Below are 16145 nucleotides of genomic sequence, written 5' to 3'. Positions count from 1 at the left end.
CAGTATTAAAATAAAAAAAGGAATTTGATTGTTAATATAATATATTTCAAATTTCTTCAATACAAATAATTTATTACTGAGATCAATAAAAATGATAAGACAGTAATTCTTAATTACTTAGAAACTTATTAACTTCAATTTGGCAAAAAGACTGGTTTAAAGTAAATGAATAATTATTTTATAGCACTAGTCTAATATTTAACAATTCATTAAATAAGTTTGTTGTTATAATGAAATTATAAATACTTTATTACCATGATAATAGATATGTTGGGATTTTTATTTCTAATATTTAGGACATTTTTCTTACTTTACTTAAACAAATTTGTTTAACATAAATATGTTGTTATACAAGCCTGCTGTTCTAAGTATTATTTTATTTACATTTCTTTAGAAGAGAATACAATAAAACCATATATTAATTAATCTATCATTTAAAAATCACAATAAAACCAGTACACACATATTATATAAAATGTGCAAGTTATTCTACATAAAGAACATCTTAACTGTATTAAATATTTTTGTAAAAGAAAAAAAATAAATTAGATTATATTTACTTAAAATAATATTTTAATAATTAAGAAGTAAAACAACAATAATCTAACAACTTTTTATATTAAATAAATACAACTAAAAACACATTTGTAGTCTAAGTAAATTATATTGATGGACAAATGATAGTAAATTCTAACATAAATAAATGTACAATTAGATGATGGAATGCTAGTTCAAATGTAGTTCATAATGTATAATTATGCTAATTATACATAACACTTATAATTTATAATTTTGTGATACTTAGTTTTCTTTTTTCATTCTATTGCTGGTCATACGATATATTATTGAATCACGTCCAGGATCCATATCAGCAATGCTTACTATAACACATTAATACAATATTTAAGTATACATCTATTAAGTTTGATTTATATTTAATATTAAAAAATTAATCATGATTAATTTAGTCAATTTGTGTTAATTAATTTTTTGTTCAAACATAATTTTTTTAAAACATCTTCAATAGCCTTATCACATTAATGAAAACAAGCCTAAATTGAGGATTATTGAATTAATTTATTATTTAAATTAGTTTAGACATTACTTACACTAAATTTATAAGAAAATTTATTATTTATAATTTTTTCCTAAATTATTTTTAGTTATCAGCTTAATTAGTAATTTCAGAAAAAATTGTTTCTTTAATAGACTAGCTAATGTTTGTCATCTGATACTTACATGATATTGCCAATAAAGAGAACACGAATATAACAGTAAACCATAATAAGAGATTAAATATAACAGGGTAATCACTAGATGGCGTTGATGCAATGTTTAACAGCTGAAATTAAAATATAACATATTTCATTGAAAAATTTTTAATTAAATTAGAAGATTGTAGTCAAACAATAAAAGCTAGTTTGTGCGTGAAGTTGGTAAAATCAGAATTAAAAATTTAAGAGACCAAACTATAATATATTTTTACTAAATAATAAATGGAAATCAAAATTTAATTACAATAAAATAATAACTAAATTACATATGGAATTAATATTTATAACATTAAATGCAGTGAAAATGTTCAATATTTTTTTTTGAATTGATAAATGATATAAAAAATGACAATTTCATTTGACTACGGTCTTACAAAAACCAACAATAATATGTACATACCTCTTAATTATTACATTTTATATTTAAATTGTAACATCCAAATCACTATTGAAAATAAGATAAAGAGCTTGAGAATTATTTAATAATAATAAAAATTGAAATTTTTTGTTACACGCATAATATACAGTGTTCAGATAGTAAAGAAAAGGGTTTCTATTGTTCTCAAAGTTGTAACAATTTACCTGTTTCCTTACTTTTTGAACATGTGTATAATCAAAGTAACTATGATACAGTTCTTAATAATTAAAAACTTAATAATTTTAGTAGATCATATTAGAAATTTATATTATATAATTTTATCTTAAAATTTCTTAAAATTATCAGCAAATTATTTTAATTAAATATTTAAAATGTTTTAAAAAATGAGAAGTATCTAAATTTAAAAATAATATAAATAATGTAAACGAAACAATTATAACAAATATTAGTGTTAATATAAAATCTATTCACAATTCTAAGCTTTGCTCAGAAGAAACACGTATTTAAAATTATCATTTTTTTTATGAAATTTTTTATAAGAAAATTACATTTTCACTGTTAAGATATTATTATAACCAGCTAATTTTTTTTTTTTTTTTTTAAAGTAGATTAAAATGATTTCTTTTCATATTATTATCGATTGTCTTTTTAAAATCACTTTTTCAATACAATCATTGTATATTTCACTTAAATTGTGGAGTATTTTATTATTTTAAAAGATTTAAATTTTTGATGATGAAAAAGTAGTAGTACTGCTCAAGATAGAATTTTTTTCAGAAACAGGATTATTTTTGATTAAAATTAATTTACAGCCATAAATTTTAAGGGAAAATTATAAAATTACTCATTCTGATATTTATAACTATGTTTATAATAATTACCTTTTCATTATTAGCCTGACGTTTTGATCTATTAATCTTATTGGAATTTGTTGTAGTAGCAGTAACCAATACCTAAAAAATCATTCAAATTATAATATTAGAACATACGAATAACTAAAACACTGCTATAACTAATGAGATTACAACAAATACAAAATATTTTATAAATAGTTTAAATTGTAACTTTACTAGTAGCTAAGTCCAACTAAACTTAAAAATGATTTCAGCTCTAAATAAACCCCATTAATCTAAATTTTGGTACAAAATGTCATTTGGTTGTTCTAAAAAAGTTACAAAAAATCTACATTGATATTAAGTACGCATAACAAGATAATTAAGGTCAAAGGTCATAAAAGAAACATTATGTAAATATTTTGCTTTATTACAGTCATATAAAATAAGGTTTAAGCAAAAATTATAAAAAAAAAAAAAAAAACCCAGCACAGGGGGTCGCGGCACAGTGGTGACGTGGCATAGTTGGATCAAGTATAATGATATCTGACAGTGATTAAAATCACTATCAAAAATAAACGCTTCGATGCAAATCTTTAGATAGTGTTTAATTTTAAAAAAATTGGTGTTTTATTCCAAAAGCTACTTGATCTGCTGGTTCCTTATTAATATCTCGATTAAGATAAAGTATGTCGAATGAAAAAGGGTTTATTAAAAAATATTATTTCTCATAAAAAAATTGTGTGGATCCATAAACTTTTCAATAAGTTATAGCATTATAAAGTTAAATATAATATAAATAATAAAATCGAGAATTTTCACACGAAAATAGCATTCGGTAGCCATTTTCGCCGTGAAGACAAGTCCAGAGGTCAAATTTTTTTTTTTCAAATTAAAGTATATTACATTAGCTTTAATTTAAGATATATATAAAAGTGTCAGACCTTCCGGAACATTTTCAAAAGTTATGGTGAAAAAGTAAATTTTTTGTGAAAAAGTTGTCATTTTAAATCCCCCCCTGTGGGCAGGTTAAGTGTCAGATTTACAAAAAAAATATACCAAATGATAAGTAAAGACATCAAGCATCTATATAAAAAAAAATTATATTGATATGTTCATTTTTGAAAAAGTTAGAGCATTATTAAGTTAAAAATATAAAAAAAAATTATTTTACAAAAATCGTAATTTTTTATTAACTTTGATGTCAACTTTCACCACGAAGACAAGTCCAGAGGTCAAATTTTTTTTTTTCAAATTAAAGTATATTACATAAGCTTTAATTTAAGATATATATAAAAGTGTCAGACCTTCCGGAACATTTTCAAAAGTTAAGTTGAAAAAGTTAATTTTTTGTGAAAAAGTTGTCATTTTAAATCCCCCCCTGTGGGCAGGTTAAGTGTCAGATTTACAAAAAAAATATACCAAATGATAGATAAAGACATCAAGCATCTATATAAAAAAAAATTATATTGATATGTTCATTTTTGAAAAAGTTACGGCAGTTTTTAGTAAAAAAAATTGAAAAAATTTCGAAAATTAGCGATTTTTAAATTTGTAATTTTTTTGGAGGTTTCCCCCATTTACGGGGAACGAGGGAAATTTTTTCAATTTTGAAGGGTAATGTCTTCGACTAGATACGATTTGTGATCTTTTGACGTATCGTTGAAAGAAATCCGTTCGGTGAGAGCTGAGAAAAAGTGGTAACAGACACACAAAAAAAAAAAAAAACACATCATAGTAAAACCAATACCTTCTCAGCTTCGCATCGAAGCTAAAATGTATTGAAAAAAGTATTTTATTATATTTTCTTATCAGAGTTACTTTTATAGCAAAATAAGACCTACAAAGTACATATTTTATTAAAAAAATGAGTTTTTTTTGTTAAATATAAATAGTTTTTGCTTCAGCCTGTTTAAAAAAAATTATAATCTAAATAGTAAATGAAAGAATTATCTACAATTGAAGTGTTAACACTTTTTAGTATACACATGATTGTTTTAACGTAAAACAATATTTAATATTTTCATGACATAATTACATGAATAAAACAATTGTATTAACATAATTAAGCATATAATTCTAAACTGAAGATCTAATTTGACTGAGCTATAGTAAATAGAAACAGCCATAAAACCTGTATTTAATTTAGGCAAGGGAGTAAAAACAAAAATTCACACTTCTCACATAATTCTTTCAAGTTTAAAATCTAGGATTTAAAAACCTAAGATATATATAATATAATTCTAGTAGTCCTAACTTCATTGACTTCTCTAAATACATACCTAAATATGTATCACTTTAATTACCTTATTTTTATATGCTTCACTGAATGATTGGCTTAAACGGTTAAGAGCATCTGATAAAATTTTTTTGGCTTCACCAGCTTCATATGAATTTGAACCATAGAAGTTAATAATATTTTGAAGATTTGGTGCAGTAATCCAGTACAAATCAGGTACTCCATTAGCAAATACTTTGGTTTTAATCTATAAGAATTTCAAAATTCTAAGTAACTCATCAAAATTTCTTATATATTTTACTAACAGTTTTCGCTAAAGCATTTAATTGGTAAATTTCAGCTAAAAATTTTGAATCTTGTTCTATTAGTAAATTTAGATGTTCAGTAACAATTTTTGATTCATCATTTATATTGTTAATTGGTTTGAAAAGATCTGTTCCTTTAACCTGCAATAAAAAAAAAATATTAATTACATATAGTTAAAATAGGTTTATAGATAAAAAAATGTAAAATACACTTACAACTGGTTCGTCACTTAATACAATCTGCATAATAGTTGTTTCTTGAGTTGGATATCTTTTTCTAATATTTGCTTCTAAGGCATAAAATATTTCATCAATAGGTTCATCATTTATCAAATAATGTTGATCTTCTTCTGAAATGGATAGATCTGCATTTTTTACACCTGGTATAACTATATTAACAATAGCTTCTGGAAATCCAAATAGATCAGATACTAGTAAACTGTCCCATGTTTCTTTCTGAAACAACATAGTAAATTATTCTTAATTTGACAATATTTTTCAAAGAATAAAAAAATAAAATTACATATTCAATTCATTACAATGAAATAAAATATCTTATTTAAAAACACACGCACATATTTCCTATTGTCAAGAATAATGATATATATAAATATACAGAGTGATTTACTTATAATGAACCACTTTAATTTTTTTAATTAATAAAGAATAAAAATAACTTTTTTATTTGTTTCTTTTAGTTCAATGTTTTTTCAATTTTTTAATCAAAAAGTTTTTTTTATGTTTATATCTTATATCTCATATGAGTTTCAGCTTTAATTTCTCAAATTACAATTACTTTAATTAACTTATTAAATAAATTTCTATCTTTCAATTAAATAGATAATGATCTAATTAAGAAAATTGTTGTTGAATACAACTATTGGATCAGTAAGTTATTGACATATTTATATCCAGTTGAGAGGAAGAGAACGTCTGGGAAATCTTAAGTTATAAAAATAGTAGCACCCTCTCTCCACTTCCAGTCATTACTTTAAATTGTTAACAACTTCTAAAATGCTGGTTTAAAATTTGTAATCATGATCAGTCATTTTTTAAATTAGATTATTATATATAAGATAATATAGTTAATTATGTGTATTTAAACCATACTTTATTATAATAAAAATAATACATTTTATATTTGTTAGTGCAAAAATAAATAAAAAATTTTGATTTGAATCACTATTCTTGCTAATATGTGATATGATTAAAATAAATCTGTCTGTTAATTAATTTCTTAATTAAAAAAAATTATATTTTATTTAACTTATACACATTCCTTAAATAACATTTTTAATAATTGCATTAAAATAAATTTTTATAAATATAAAATAAATAATAAGAATTACTACTACAAAACTAGAATATTTTTTTCTTTCTATATAGAAACTTAGCAAATTATAAATGTCTTTGAAGAGTTGAAGGGAAATTTGCCACTATATATCATAAATGGCCTTACATTACTACTGTTTTTTTTATAGCTTATAAAATATCAATATGGGTAGGATGCAGCTTTAAACAGTATACAGAGTCATACGTTTATCAAAAACCATTAAAGTTACTCAAAGAATATTGCAAATATTATATAAATATAAGTGTTGAACAAAAAGAAAAGTTTTGAATTTTTAGATACAAATATTTTTTGATTTATCAACTATTAATTACTTTTTAACATTATTCCATTTAACTTATAGGGGTGTTCACTTAATTTTTTTAATTGACAATATACAAACTTATCTAACTTAGAAGATAAGAAAATGATGGGTTAATAACAACATTTGCACCAATACTTCAAAAGTCATTAACATTTTTAGATGATGGCGAGAGGAAGGGAGCTGCCAAGAAATATCTAATAAAAAAGTCATACCCATACTTTTCCCCCAGTTTATATTTTGAAATCGTAATTACATCTGAAGAGTTGTTATCAATCTGTCATTTCCTTAATTAGGTCATTAAAACATTTTTATTATTATATTATTTAAATTATAAAAAAAAATAAAGTTGACATCCCTATATTAAAGAGTAATTAATAGTTGATAAATTAAAAAATACATAAAACTTAAAAAAACCAACATTTTTTTAAATATTGTATTTATTATGTAATTTAATACTTTTATATTTCAAATCATTGGGTGGTTTTTGATAAATATATCACCATGTATTGTAAGGTTGATAATTTTCAGTATAGATAATAACAAAATCTTAAATTTTCAATGAAAAATAATATTTGTATCAAAATTCAACTTATTTAAGGTAAATTTTACTAAGATGAGATAAGAAAACTGTATTTATATATTAAAGTTAACTAATATCATTGATGAGAATTTTTTAGTTAAACATTTTTTTCTCATTATTAAATTGTCATTAATATTAAATATATATAAATATAACTATTGATCTAGCAAATATATTGTGCTATTTTTAAAAATAATTTTTACATTTATGGACTACATTAACAGCATATTTTATTATTACCTGTCTTTAATAAGAGTTTAAAATGAACTGTTTTTTTCAATATTCAAAAAAATAATAATAAAAAATATATGCAAAATGATTTTAATTACTACAATATTTATATAATTTAAATGTAATGCATGAAAAAAAAATTGATGTAAAAATAGAAGTCAATTTAATAATAAAAAATACTTTGTTGAAAGATACTAGAGCCCGCTAAACTCAAGTTGGAACCCCTCATAGTTTTGCTACTTTGGTAATTAATTAAAAATTTTTTTAAAGACTTATAAAATAAACATATATAGTATTAATTTTATCATTATTAAAATATTTATGATTTATACATTAATGTGTAAAACTAAGAAATTGTATTTCTATAATGAATGTTAAAAGCACATCACATTCTATAAATATAACTAAAATAACTGTAACAGGTATTTACATTGGAATAATTTTGTTTTATGACACAGAAATATGCATATATATATACAAATGTATTAAGTAAAATATATATTTTAGATATTTTAACAGTTAAAATATACTAACTTCATTGAAAATTGTAAAACCAAAAATAGAAGAGAATATGTCAGGTAGCTGACTAACTCTTAGAGACACATCTTTAACCAATCGTACAGCTTCTGGGGAATGTAGAGTATATAACTCTCCTACATTACATTTAGCTGGAAAAATTCAACAACAATTAAATACTTATTATAAAAGTAAAATTTTACTTGGGCGTGTCTATCGCACAGTATACTTACCTTGTGCAAATGCACAAACTACTAAAGCTATAAGTAAAGCTATTCTCATTGTAATATTTTTATGTCTATAGAAAATTGTATGTTATGATTAAGCTACAACTGGAAAAAATGTTGAAAATATTAACTAGGAAAATGAAGCTCAGAATTTGACCAAGTCAAAATTTGGTTTAACTTCACTATTTCCATTAGGTAATCTTAGATAGTATCTTAACGATAAGGCCAGCAGTCGTGCCAACGAGAATATAATAACTTCTTGTTATTGACACAACAACACTGAGCGTCAAATTGTAAATTTATTTACATTAATTTGCGGTAGAATATATTTATGACCAGAGATTGGGACTTATAATTAGCACTTATAATCATCAAAATAAGCGCTACAAAACTTCATTATAAGCACTTAAAAACATTGATAAAAGTAAAAAAAGCTATCTCAAAAATGTCCCCTTATAATTAAATACTAAATGTTTGTGTGTATTTTGAAAAACTACGATAAAACCATTAAAAAAAAAAAAAAAATCAGGATTATGTTAAGTAAAATAAAATAAAATTAGTTTAATTAATAACAAAATAATAAATATTTTATAAAAAAACAAGACCTAAACTTAGGTTTTTTGACTTTCTTGAGTTAATGGGGTTTCTGAAAAAAATAATAAAATATATTTTAAATATTTTATTTATTTTATTAAACACGTGTATTTACTTTAAAAAATTCTTACCTTCATTATTAAATTATTAATAATTAAGTGTTTTCTGAGGTTTTCATGTGTAAACAATTTTTCGACAGTATCGTTTCATAATCTGAGAATGTCCGCTCGACATCAATTAATATATAGGCCCATATTTAAAGTAAGATATATCGTGACTGGGATAGTTTTCGGGGAAAGTCATTCACACAATCAAGTATTTTTGATATTTTTTCAATAATTCTCAAGCCAACATTTTTTTCAAAAACTTTATTTAGTTTGGTAATAATTGGTTTGCCGTGAATACCTTTTAATGTAGAAAATTCCTATTGTGTATTTTGAACCACTGGTAGTGAATTACATAGTAAATACATATTTTTTTGGTAGTTTTATTGTGGCTTTGGTAAGGATTTCAAAATTACTTTTTATATAAGCCAAATTGGCTTCTAAACCAGGTTTCATTAATCATATTTTACCTATTTTGATATTTTCTGTGTCGTTGTCATTTAAACAGCTTACAACGTGTTGAATTTCTTTATAATTTTCGGTAAAATCAATTGCAACCTCTATCTAAGACCCCAACAAGTAATAATTGATTCAGAGGGCAATTTTATACCTAGAGCCTTCAATTTAAATAATTCAACACGAGATGGAGCTTTACGAAATATATTTTTCATATTTAATATTATTTCATCAACTGTATTAAATTGTTAGCGAATTTCTTCGGCAATTCTGTATAGACCGTAGACATAAGCGATGTGAATCATTTTTGTTTATAAATTTGTAAGAACAGTACTTGATTTTAACATAGGGAATAATATTTGATAAAAATAAAAAGACGTTACTATATTTTATATCCCCAGGCCATATAAGCTCCATTACTTTTTCAAATAGATTACAAATAGTTGAATGATTGGCCTTTTCTAATTCTTCTAAGTTAAGTAAAAATATACGGCCTGGACAATTTGGTTTAAGAACTCTAACAATGGCATTGGCTATAAGCCGTTTTTCAACATCACAAGTCTTATCAATTGAAAAAGCTTTTTTAACAGAATATTAGCAGAAACCATGGCTTGGCATAAATCCATATTGAAATAATATTTTTTTGTTTATTTGGTATTTTTTATCGTTTTTAATTGAGGCTCTTAGAATTGGAGGAGTAAAAGTAATATTTAGAAAAAAAATGAGATAAGTGCAAACCTAAAAAGTAAAATTACCATTCTTTTGATTGGATTAAAAATCATAGTAGATTATGTAAAATTAAGTTCTATTTATCATCAATTTTCTAAACCAATTGCATTGAAAATATATAGTTCAAACATCGTGGAATGAATGTTTTGTCACTTTGATTTCTTCAGCTCTAGGTGCCTAAATTTCCATTCTAATTTGAGATTAAACAATACTTAAAGTAAAAAGACGTTTTATTGGTTCAGTAAACAAAGTATTCTTATGTACAATTTACTGAATATAATTCAATAATAGTTTATAAATATTATAACAAAATATACAACAGTTAATTTAGTGTAAGCAAATAATTACACAATTTAAACAAGTCATAATATTATAACAACATATTTTATAACATGTTGTTATGATTATCAATTATTACAATTGTTATAACAAATAAAAAAATCGATTCTTTTACAACCAAGTTAAAAGAACAATTAAAATGAACAGTATGATGTTTTGACGGTGAATGTAACTAGATGATAAGGTGAAACTGTCATCTAAGGCGGGTCCAACCGTGTAACCTACAAATAATTTTTAAGTGAAAAGTGTACTTTATTATTAAAGTGTACAAAATATTTTTTCATACTTTCTGTATTATTCAAATCATATTTGTAATGTTCGTCATCGAAAAATACTTCATTAGACGTTACAATTGATGCAATTTCTATGAAATTTAAAATTATAATTAATTTACATTATTAATGTATGTCTATATATATATATATTATATAATATTCTTGAGAATTTTCCAATACCTTTGTGTAAACTGTGGTAAAAGTTCAATATTAAAATAAACATTATCTAGTTAAATTTGAATATATTATAAAGATGATAAAAATTTATCATACTTTAATGTTATATTTCATTCTTTAAGAATATTATATTAAGTTTATAAACAATTTTACAATATTTGATTTTTTCTTTTTAGATATAAATATTTTTATTAATCATTATTGAGTAATAAAATAGTATTATTTTTACATACAATTTTTAGTATTGAATTTGAAAAAAAATTAAATTTGGGATAAAAGTCCAACATTACTCTAAAAGTATATATTTTATACTTATTTTCAAATAAATAAGGTTTATGAAATCTTATCATTTACCAGAATACTGAGGGAAGCATAATCATAAAATTATTATGTTTTACAATAGTGATTTTAATCACAGATTCAACGTCATGATGAAGAGCTTCTTTTCTTAGATTTAAAAACCTTAACAGGATTATGTGACATTTTCTGTTGCTCGTCATTCCAATATAACAACTAGCAATAGTGAAGCAGTGGTGATTAGAAGCCGAAATCATATGCATTTATAAATATCATTTGAACCACTTTGAAGGGTTCCAAATTTTTAAAATTTGTCGTAGAAATATTTTTCATTTTTGGGAGGATAAACTCTGCTAATCCTTTCATAAACTATAACCTTGGTAACAATTTAAAATTTGTACAAAATGTTTACAAAAGTGTCAATAGGGTATATCAATGGAGGGTCTATTCCCTTAATCCCCTTCAATTAGACTACCACTGTTATTATTTAATGTTATTCAATTTTACAAAGTTAAAATTAAAAACGTATAATTCGATTAATGTTTAATATTCTTAATATAAACTAATATTTCTGATTTCACTATACTCAATGAGTTCCGACCCAAAATTTTAAGTTTGGGTTTGCCTTTGATTACAAATTATATAAAATATAAATTTTTGTGGCAGAATTCACCATAAAGTTTTATAATTCCGTCAGTTTCTCCGAGAGCATTCACTGCTACGCATTTGTAACTGCTAAAGTCTTCATAACTGACATTTGATATGTGCAAGATCATTTTACAAATATATCCCGTTCTAATTTTCTCGTCTGTAAATTTTGAGTCTAGAGAAAAAAAATTGCGGTTAAGAACATGAGCTATGATTATTTTTATCTGATTCTTCAATTTACTATGAATAGTCTCATAAAATTTGTATTTAAATTCGAATAAATAATGATAATAAGACAATTTTAAAAATATATGAATTATATAAAATATCTCTTTTTATTCATAATCAAATTTAAGAACTAATACAGTTGATTTATATGATTCTTCGATTTAAAGAAAATGGTGTAGATCGTCAAATAAATAAATATTTTAACATTTAAGGAAGTGTACTCGATGTGAAAGGTTTTGCGCATCTGACATACGTCAAAAACATTCACGTTATTAAAATTCTATTAAATTTATTTATGAGTTTTTATAGAAATGTAACGGTATTTGTTCACCTTAGAGTAAAAATGTATTTATTTATCAATGAAATTTAATACACGAAAAAAAATAAACCTCAGCAGAATAAATTAATGAATTTTCAATATAAACCTTATAGTTTCCTGTTTTTTAACAGTTACTAAAAATATGATTTTTTTAAATAAATATTATTTTTCAACAAATATTCATTATGCATTTCTTAATTTTACTAGGATTATGCAGTGATTACCATAATATTTACAATCGTCATTACATATAAAAATAATGTTTTAAACTAATCTAATTGCTAATTTGATTTAATTAAAACTATAGTTATGATTAAATATTAAGCTATAGAAAAATGGTTTGAAATTTTTATGCTTATTCAAAAAATTCAAGCATACATTGAAATAATTCAATCATTAAATTACCAGAGACTATCATATCTCCATGTTGGTTCATCCAATAATTAATAGAAATCGGATTGGCTTCTGTATGACATTCCAATTTTGTGTGCAGCCCTCTTCGAGTTCCTTCTAACTGATTTGAAATCATCAACATTGGAGGAACTAAAAATAGTTAAAATATCAATCTTATTATTGTTTGTAACAATTTTACCAGAATATTTACTTACAATGCACAGTTACATTGATGCGTTTACTTCTTGCAGGTGGCACTCCATTGGAAGCTACACATAAATAAGTTCCCATGTGTAATCTACTAATTTTTTTTATTGATAGTTGTTCACCATCAACGACGTTGACTGTAAGAATATTAAAATTTTTTTAATTAGTTTTATTATTTTATAATCATTTTTATTTAAATTATTAAAAAATATTATTAATTTTTTATATAAGTGTGTAGATAAAATATCTAAGATTAAAATCCATTAATAATCTTTGTTTATCTTTTATATAAAAATTTTAATTGATTTTACAAAAAAAATAATTCTGCGGACAGAAAAATAATTATTCATTTTGTAACAATGAAAATTTCCGACATAAATCGGACAGCTATTATTGGTAAATTTTTAGGTTAAAGGTCTTATTGTTTTCTACTAAACGTCTATTTTACAATAATGTTTACTTATAAGATGGTTTACTTAACAAGAAGTCAACTCAACAAAAATTAATAAGACATTACGGTTGTTGTCAAAATTACTTAATCATATGAACTAAATGATATTATATTACTCAAATAACTTATTTTTTAATATCAGTTTCTGATTTATTACTAGACTATGGATCAACTACATGTTGTTGTCCAGGTACCAGAAGAAATGTTGAATCTTTCTATTTCTATTACTTTGAGAGCTATTTTTCTAAAAAGAACCCTTTCTTAGAATATAATTCTAATTTTAATATTGTTTCTATGGTCCTCTCTTATACCCGTGCCTAATTGTTTCTAAAAAAAAATTACTAATACCAAAAATTAAATATACCATCAAAGATGTATGAGTAACACGTTGAATGTTTTTCTCTAAGAGATACACATAATTCTGATGATACTTGTCACGTGTTGTTAAAGAACGCGTTCCATAAGGAACGGATTCATGGAATCGATTCATTTTTTAGGGAACGGATGAAGGAAGGAGATCCACTACATATAATAGGAATAGGAACGTAAATTGATTCATTACTTTTAAGAATTGAAATGAATATTATGAATAAAATTTATGTTAATAGTTGCGATGTGACAACAATGTATTTTTTTTTATAAAATGCCAAACTGTACATTGCTTTTGTTACTAAAGACTACACGGCACAAACATACAAATACGTATTAACTTATTTATGTCTATTTAACAAACCTCATAACAATGTTCAACAGCTTAAACAACGGTTACCTACAGTGTTCTTAATGTACCTTACTATAATATATTTAACAACAAACAACCTATCAGTTGGCGAAATCGGATTTCATCTATTTGTAGATCCCGATTAAATTACATATTAAACCACAAACGAGTTTTTTACATTTTAATGAAAAATAAAGATAACATTTATATTTTATCCTATTATTATAATCATTATCCATGAAGTTGTTTGCTAGTTCGTCCGCATTGTAGTATTCGGTGTTGAATTGTTAATCGTAGGATTATGTATTTTTTGTTATTTTAACTGTTGGCACAATAATATCTAATTATTTAATACCATTTAAATCTAATTCAAATGGAATCGAAGAGTATGTGGATGATTCATTAAGCAACGACGCTGACAAAAAAATAATTATTCCATTAAGCTCAAATAGTATAGTTAACTATTATCGCATTGTTTCTTATTTAATAATAATTACAAATCAATTAAATAGTTATTTGTTCAAAAAAACTTATTTTTTATTTAAAATTTTTTTATTAGAAAAATAAGGATATAGTGTTTGAACTTTTTTTTTTACGGTTCAAGTTAGGGAAATTCATCAAAATAGTCGGTTAAAAACATACTTCAGTTTAGAGATGGTAAATATTAATGTATAAAATTACAGAAAATTTTTCTATCTATTGGTTTTATTATTTTTTCAGTATTTAGTTTACATATTCTGTAATCTTTAGTATTTATCTTATTAATATTAATTTAGTATTAAAGTATGGACCGTGATAAAAATGTCTTAAGATAGAAAGCGGCCTGCAGTCTAAATCTGACCTTCAGAGGATAAAAAATTGGCTCACGAAAAATATTTACATCAAAGTTGTTTTAATTTTCTATTTCCATTATTGTCACTGTATTTCTAGACAGACTTGTCCGATTTTTCACGCGATTGATTTACTTATCTGTTACCGGAGAGTACCAAATTTCAAAAAGTTGGCAAACAGTATCTTATTCTTTATTAAAGTACATCTTTTAATATGTTGAGATAAAATTATTTTAATTTTATAAGACGTTTATTTTTAATTCTAATTCATATATTGATTATATTTGATTTAAAAAAATTTTAACATCTGGGCCGCCATACAAATTAATTTCCCTGTTTTAAGGGCCCATAATGCCGGTGCTATGATTTTCACAGCACAAATTTGGCGCGAAGTCTCGACGCTCTATACAACTCAAGCGCCGGTACATTACGCGTTATTGGTGTGTATAATATATAAGAAAACAATCACGTGCATTAATTTCACACTACCTTTTTACACGTTGTACACTACGAAGTCTAGTGACAGTTTCAAAAATGTTGAAAGATAAGAAGGGAGAGTAATTGATCTTTGAAAAACACATTTGTTGTATAATTGCAACAAGGTCTGATATCACTAAACCGAATACGTCAGGCTGTCTTAAATAACAATCAATGGTACACTTAAACGTTATCCCTCCGCCGTCGTCACAGTTACGACTTTCAAGATGATCGTTTTCGTCTTCTAAACCCCTGGTGCCGTTTTTCTAGAATCCCAACAAATCTCTCTTTCTTGCGTCACGGTTGATGAAAGTCATCGCAAAAATAACGTAGTCTTTCTGAATCCCTGGTACCCCGTTTTTCTAAGTATTATTTTTTCTAATAACGTAACGTGTTTTATGAAAAACTTTGGTGATTATGTTGCCTACATAAACACCTTAAACCAGATGTACTTAAATGCTATATGGTTTTTGTCTGTTGTATTCTTATATATATTTTAGAAATATATATTTAGAGTTCACTAAATGTGCAGGTTTTTTTATACTGCACTTCAGCTTTAACAAAAAAGTGCTAAAAATTGCAAATAGTGTTTACATAGTGCAACTGAACATTTAGTCTCCGTTAAATTAGTATATAGTTACCACCATATATTTACATATTT

General features: G+C 24.1%; 3 protein-coding genes across 10 annotated transcripts in view; all 3 read right to left on the bottom strand.

Annotated features, from left to right (window-relative positions):
- Positions 1-10341, bottom strand: part of LOC126895201 (GTP-binding protein Rheb homolog) — a 146211-nt gene extending 135870 nt beyond the window's left edge. Inside the window, exon 1 of the mRNA XM_050666810.1 lies at positions 10332-10341. The gene's annotated coding sequence lies outside the window, so the exon portion shown is untranslated. The remainder of the gene's footprint in view (positions 1-10331) is intronic.
- LOC126895194 (ATPase H(+)-transporting accessory protein 2) lies at positions 602-8447 on the bottom strand. Its single transcript, XM_050666798.1, has 8 exons — positions 8246-8447; positions 8031-8164; positions 5247-5486; positions 5031-5171; positions 4793-4972; positions 2535-2606; positions 1240-1342; positions 602-881 (listed from the first exon to the last, which is right to left on the bottom strand). Exons 1-8 carry the CDS (start codon positions 8292-8294, stop codon positions 802-804), a joined length of 999 nt encoding a protein of 332 aa, XP_050522755.1. The 5' UTR covers positions 8295-8447; the 3' UTR covers positions 602-801.
- A 47-nt stretch (positions 10342-10388) lies between the features above and the next one.
- LOC126895193 (lachesin-like) overlaps positions 10389-16145 on the bottom strand; it is a 30659-nt gene continuing 24902 nt past the window's right edge. For 3 of the 8 annotated variants that reach the window (XM_050666790.1, XM_050666797.1, XM_050666796.1), the window contains 5 exons: positions 13014-13142; positions 12811-12948; positions 11884-12033; positions 10748-10825; positions 10390-10682 (listed from right to left, as the gene is read on the bottom strand). In XM_050666790.1, coding sequence (XP_050522747.1) covers positions 10573-10682; positions 10748-10825; positions 11884-12033; positions 12811-12948; positions 13014-13142 — 605 coding nt within the window. In that variant the 3' untranslated portion in view covers positions 10390-10572. Of the gene's footprint in view, positions 10683-10747; positions 10826-11189; positions 12034-12810; positions 12949-13013; positions 13143-16145 lie in introns of those variants that run through there. The other 5 variants (XM_050666793.1, XM_050666795.1, XM_050666794.1 and 2 more) reach the window with 3 other exon arrangements.

The sequence above is a fragment of the Daktulosphaira vitifoliae genome, unplaced genomic scaffold (assembly GCF_025091365.1).
Source record: "Daktulosphaira vitifoliae isolate Bord-2020 unplaced genomic scaffold, ASM2509136v1 Scaffold_1, whole genome shotgun sequence".
Lineage (NCBI taxonomy): Eukaryota > Metazoa > Arthropoda > Insecta > Hemiptera > Phylloxeridae > Daktulosphaira > Daktulosphaira vitifoliae.
The sequence above is the reverse complement of the archived record's forward strand: the minus strand, read 5'-3'. Positions and strand labels throughout refer to the sequence as shown.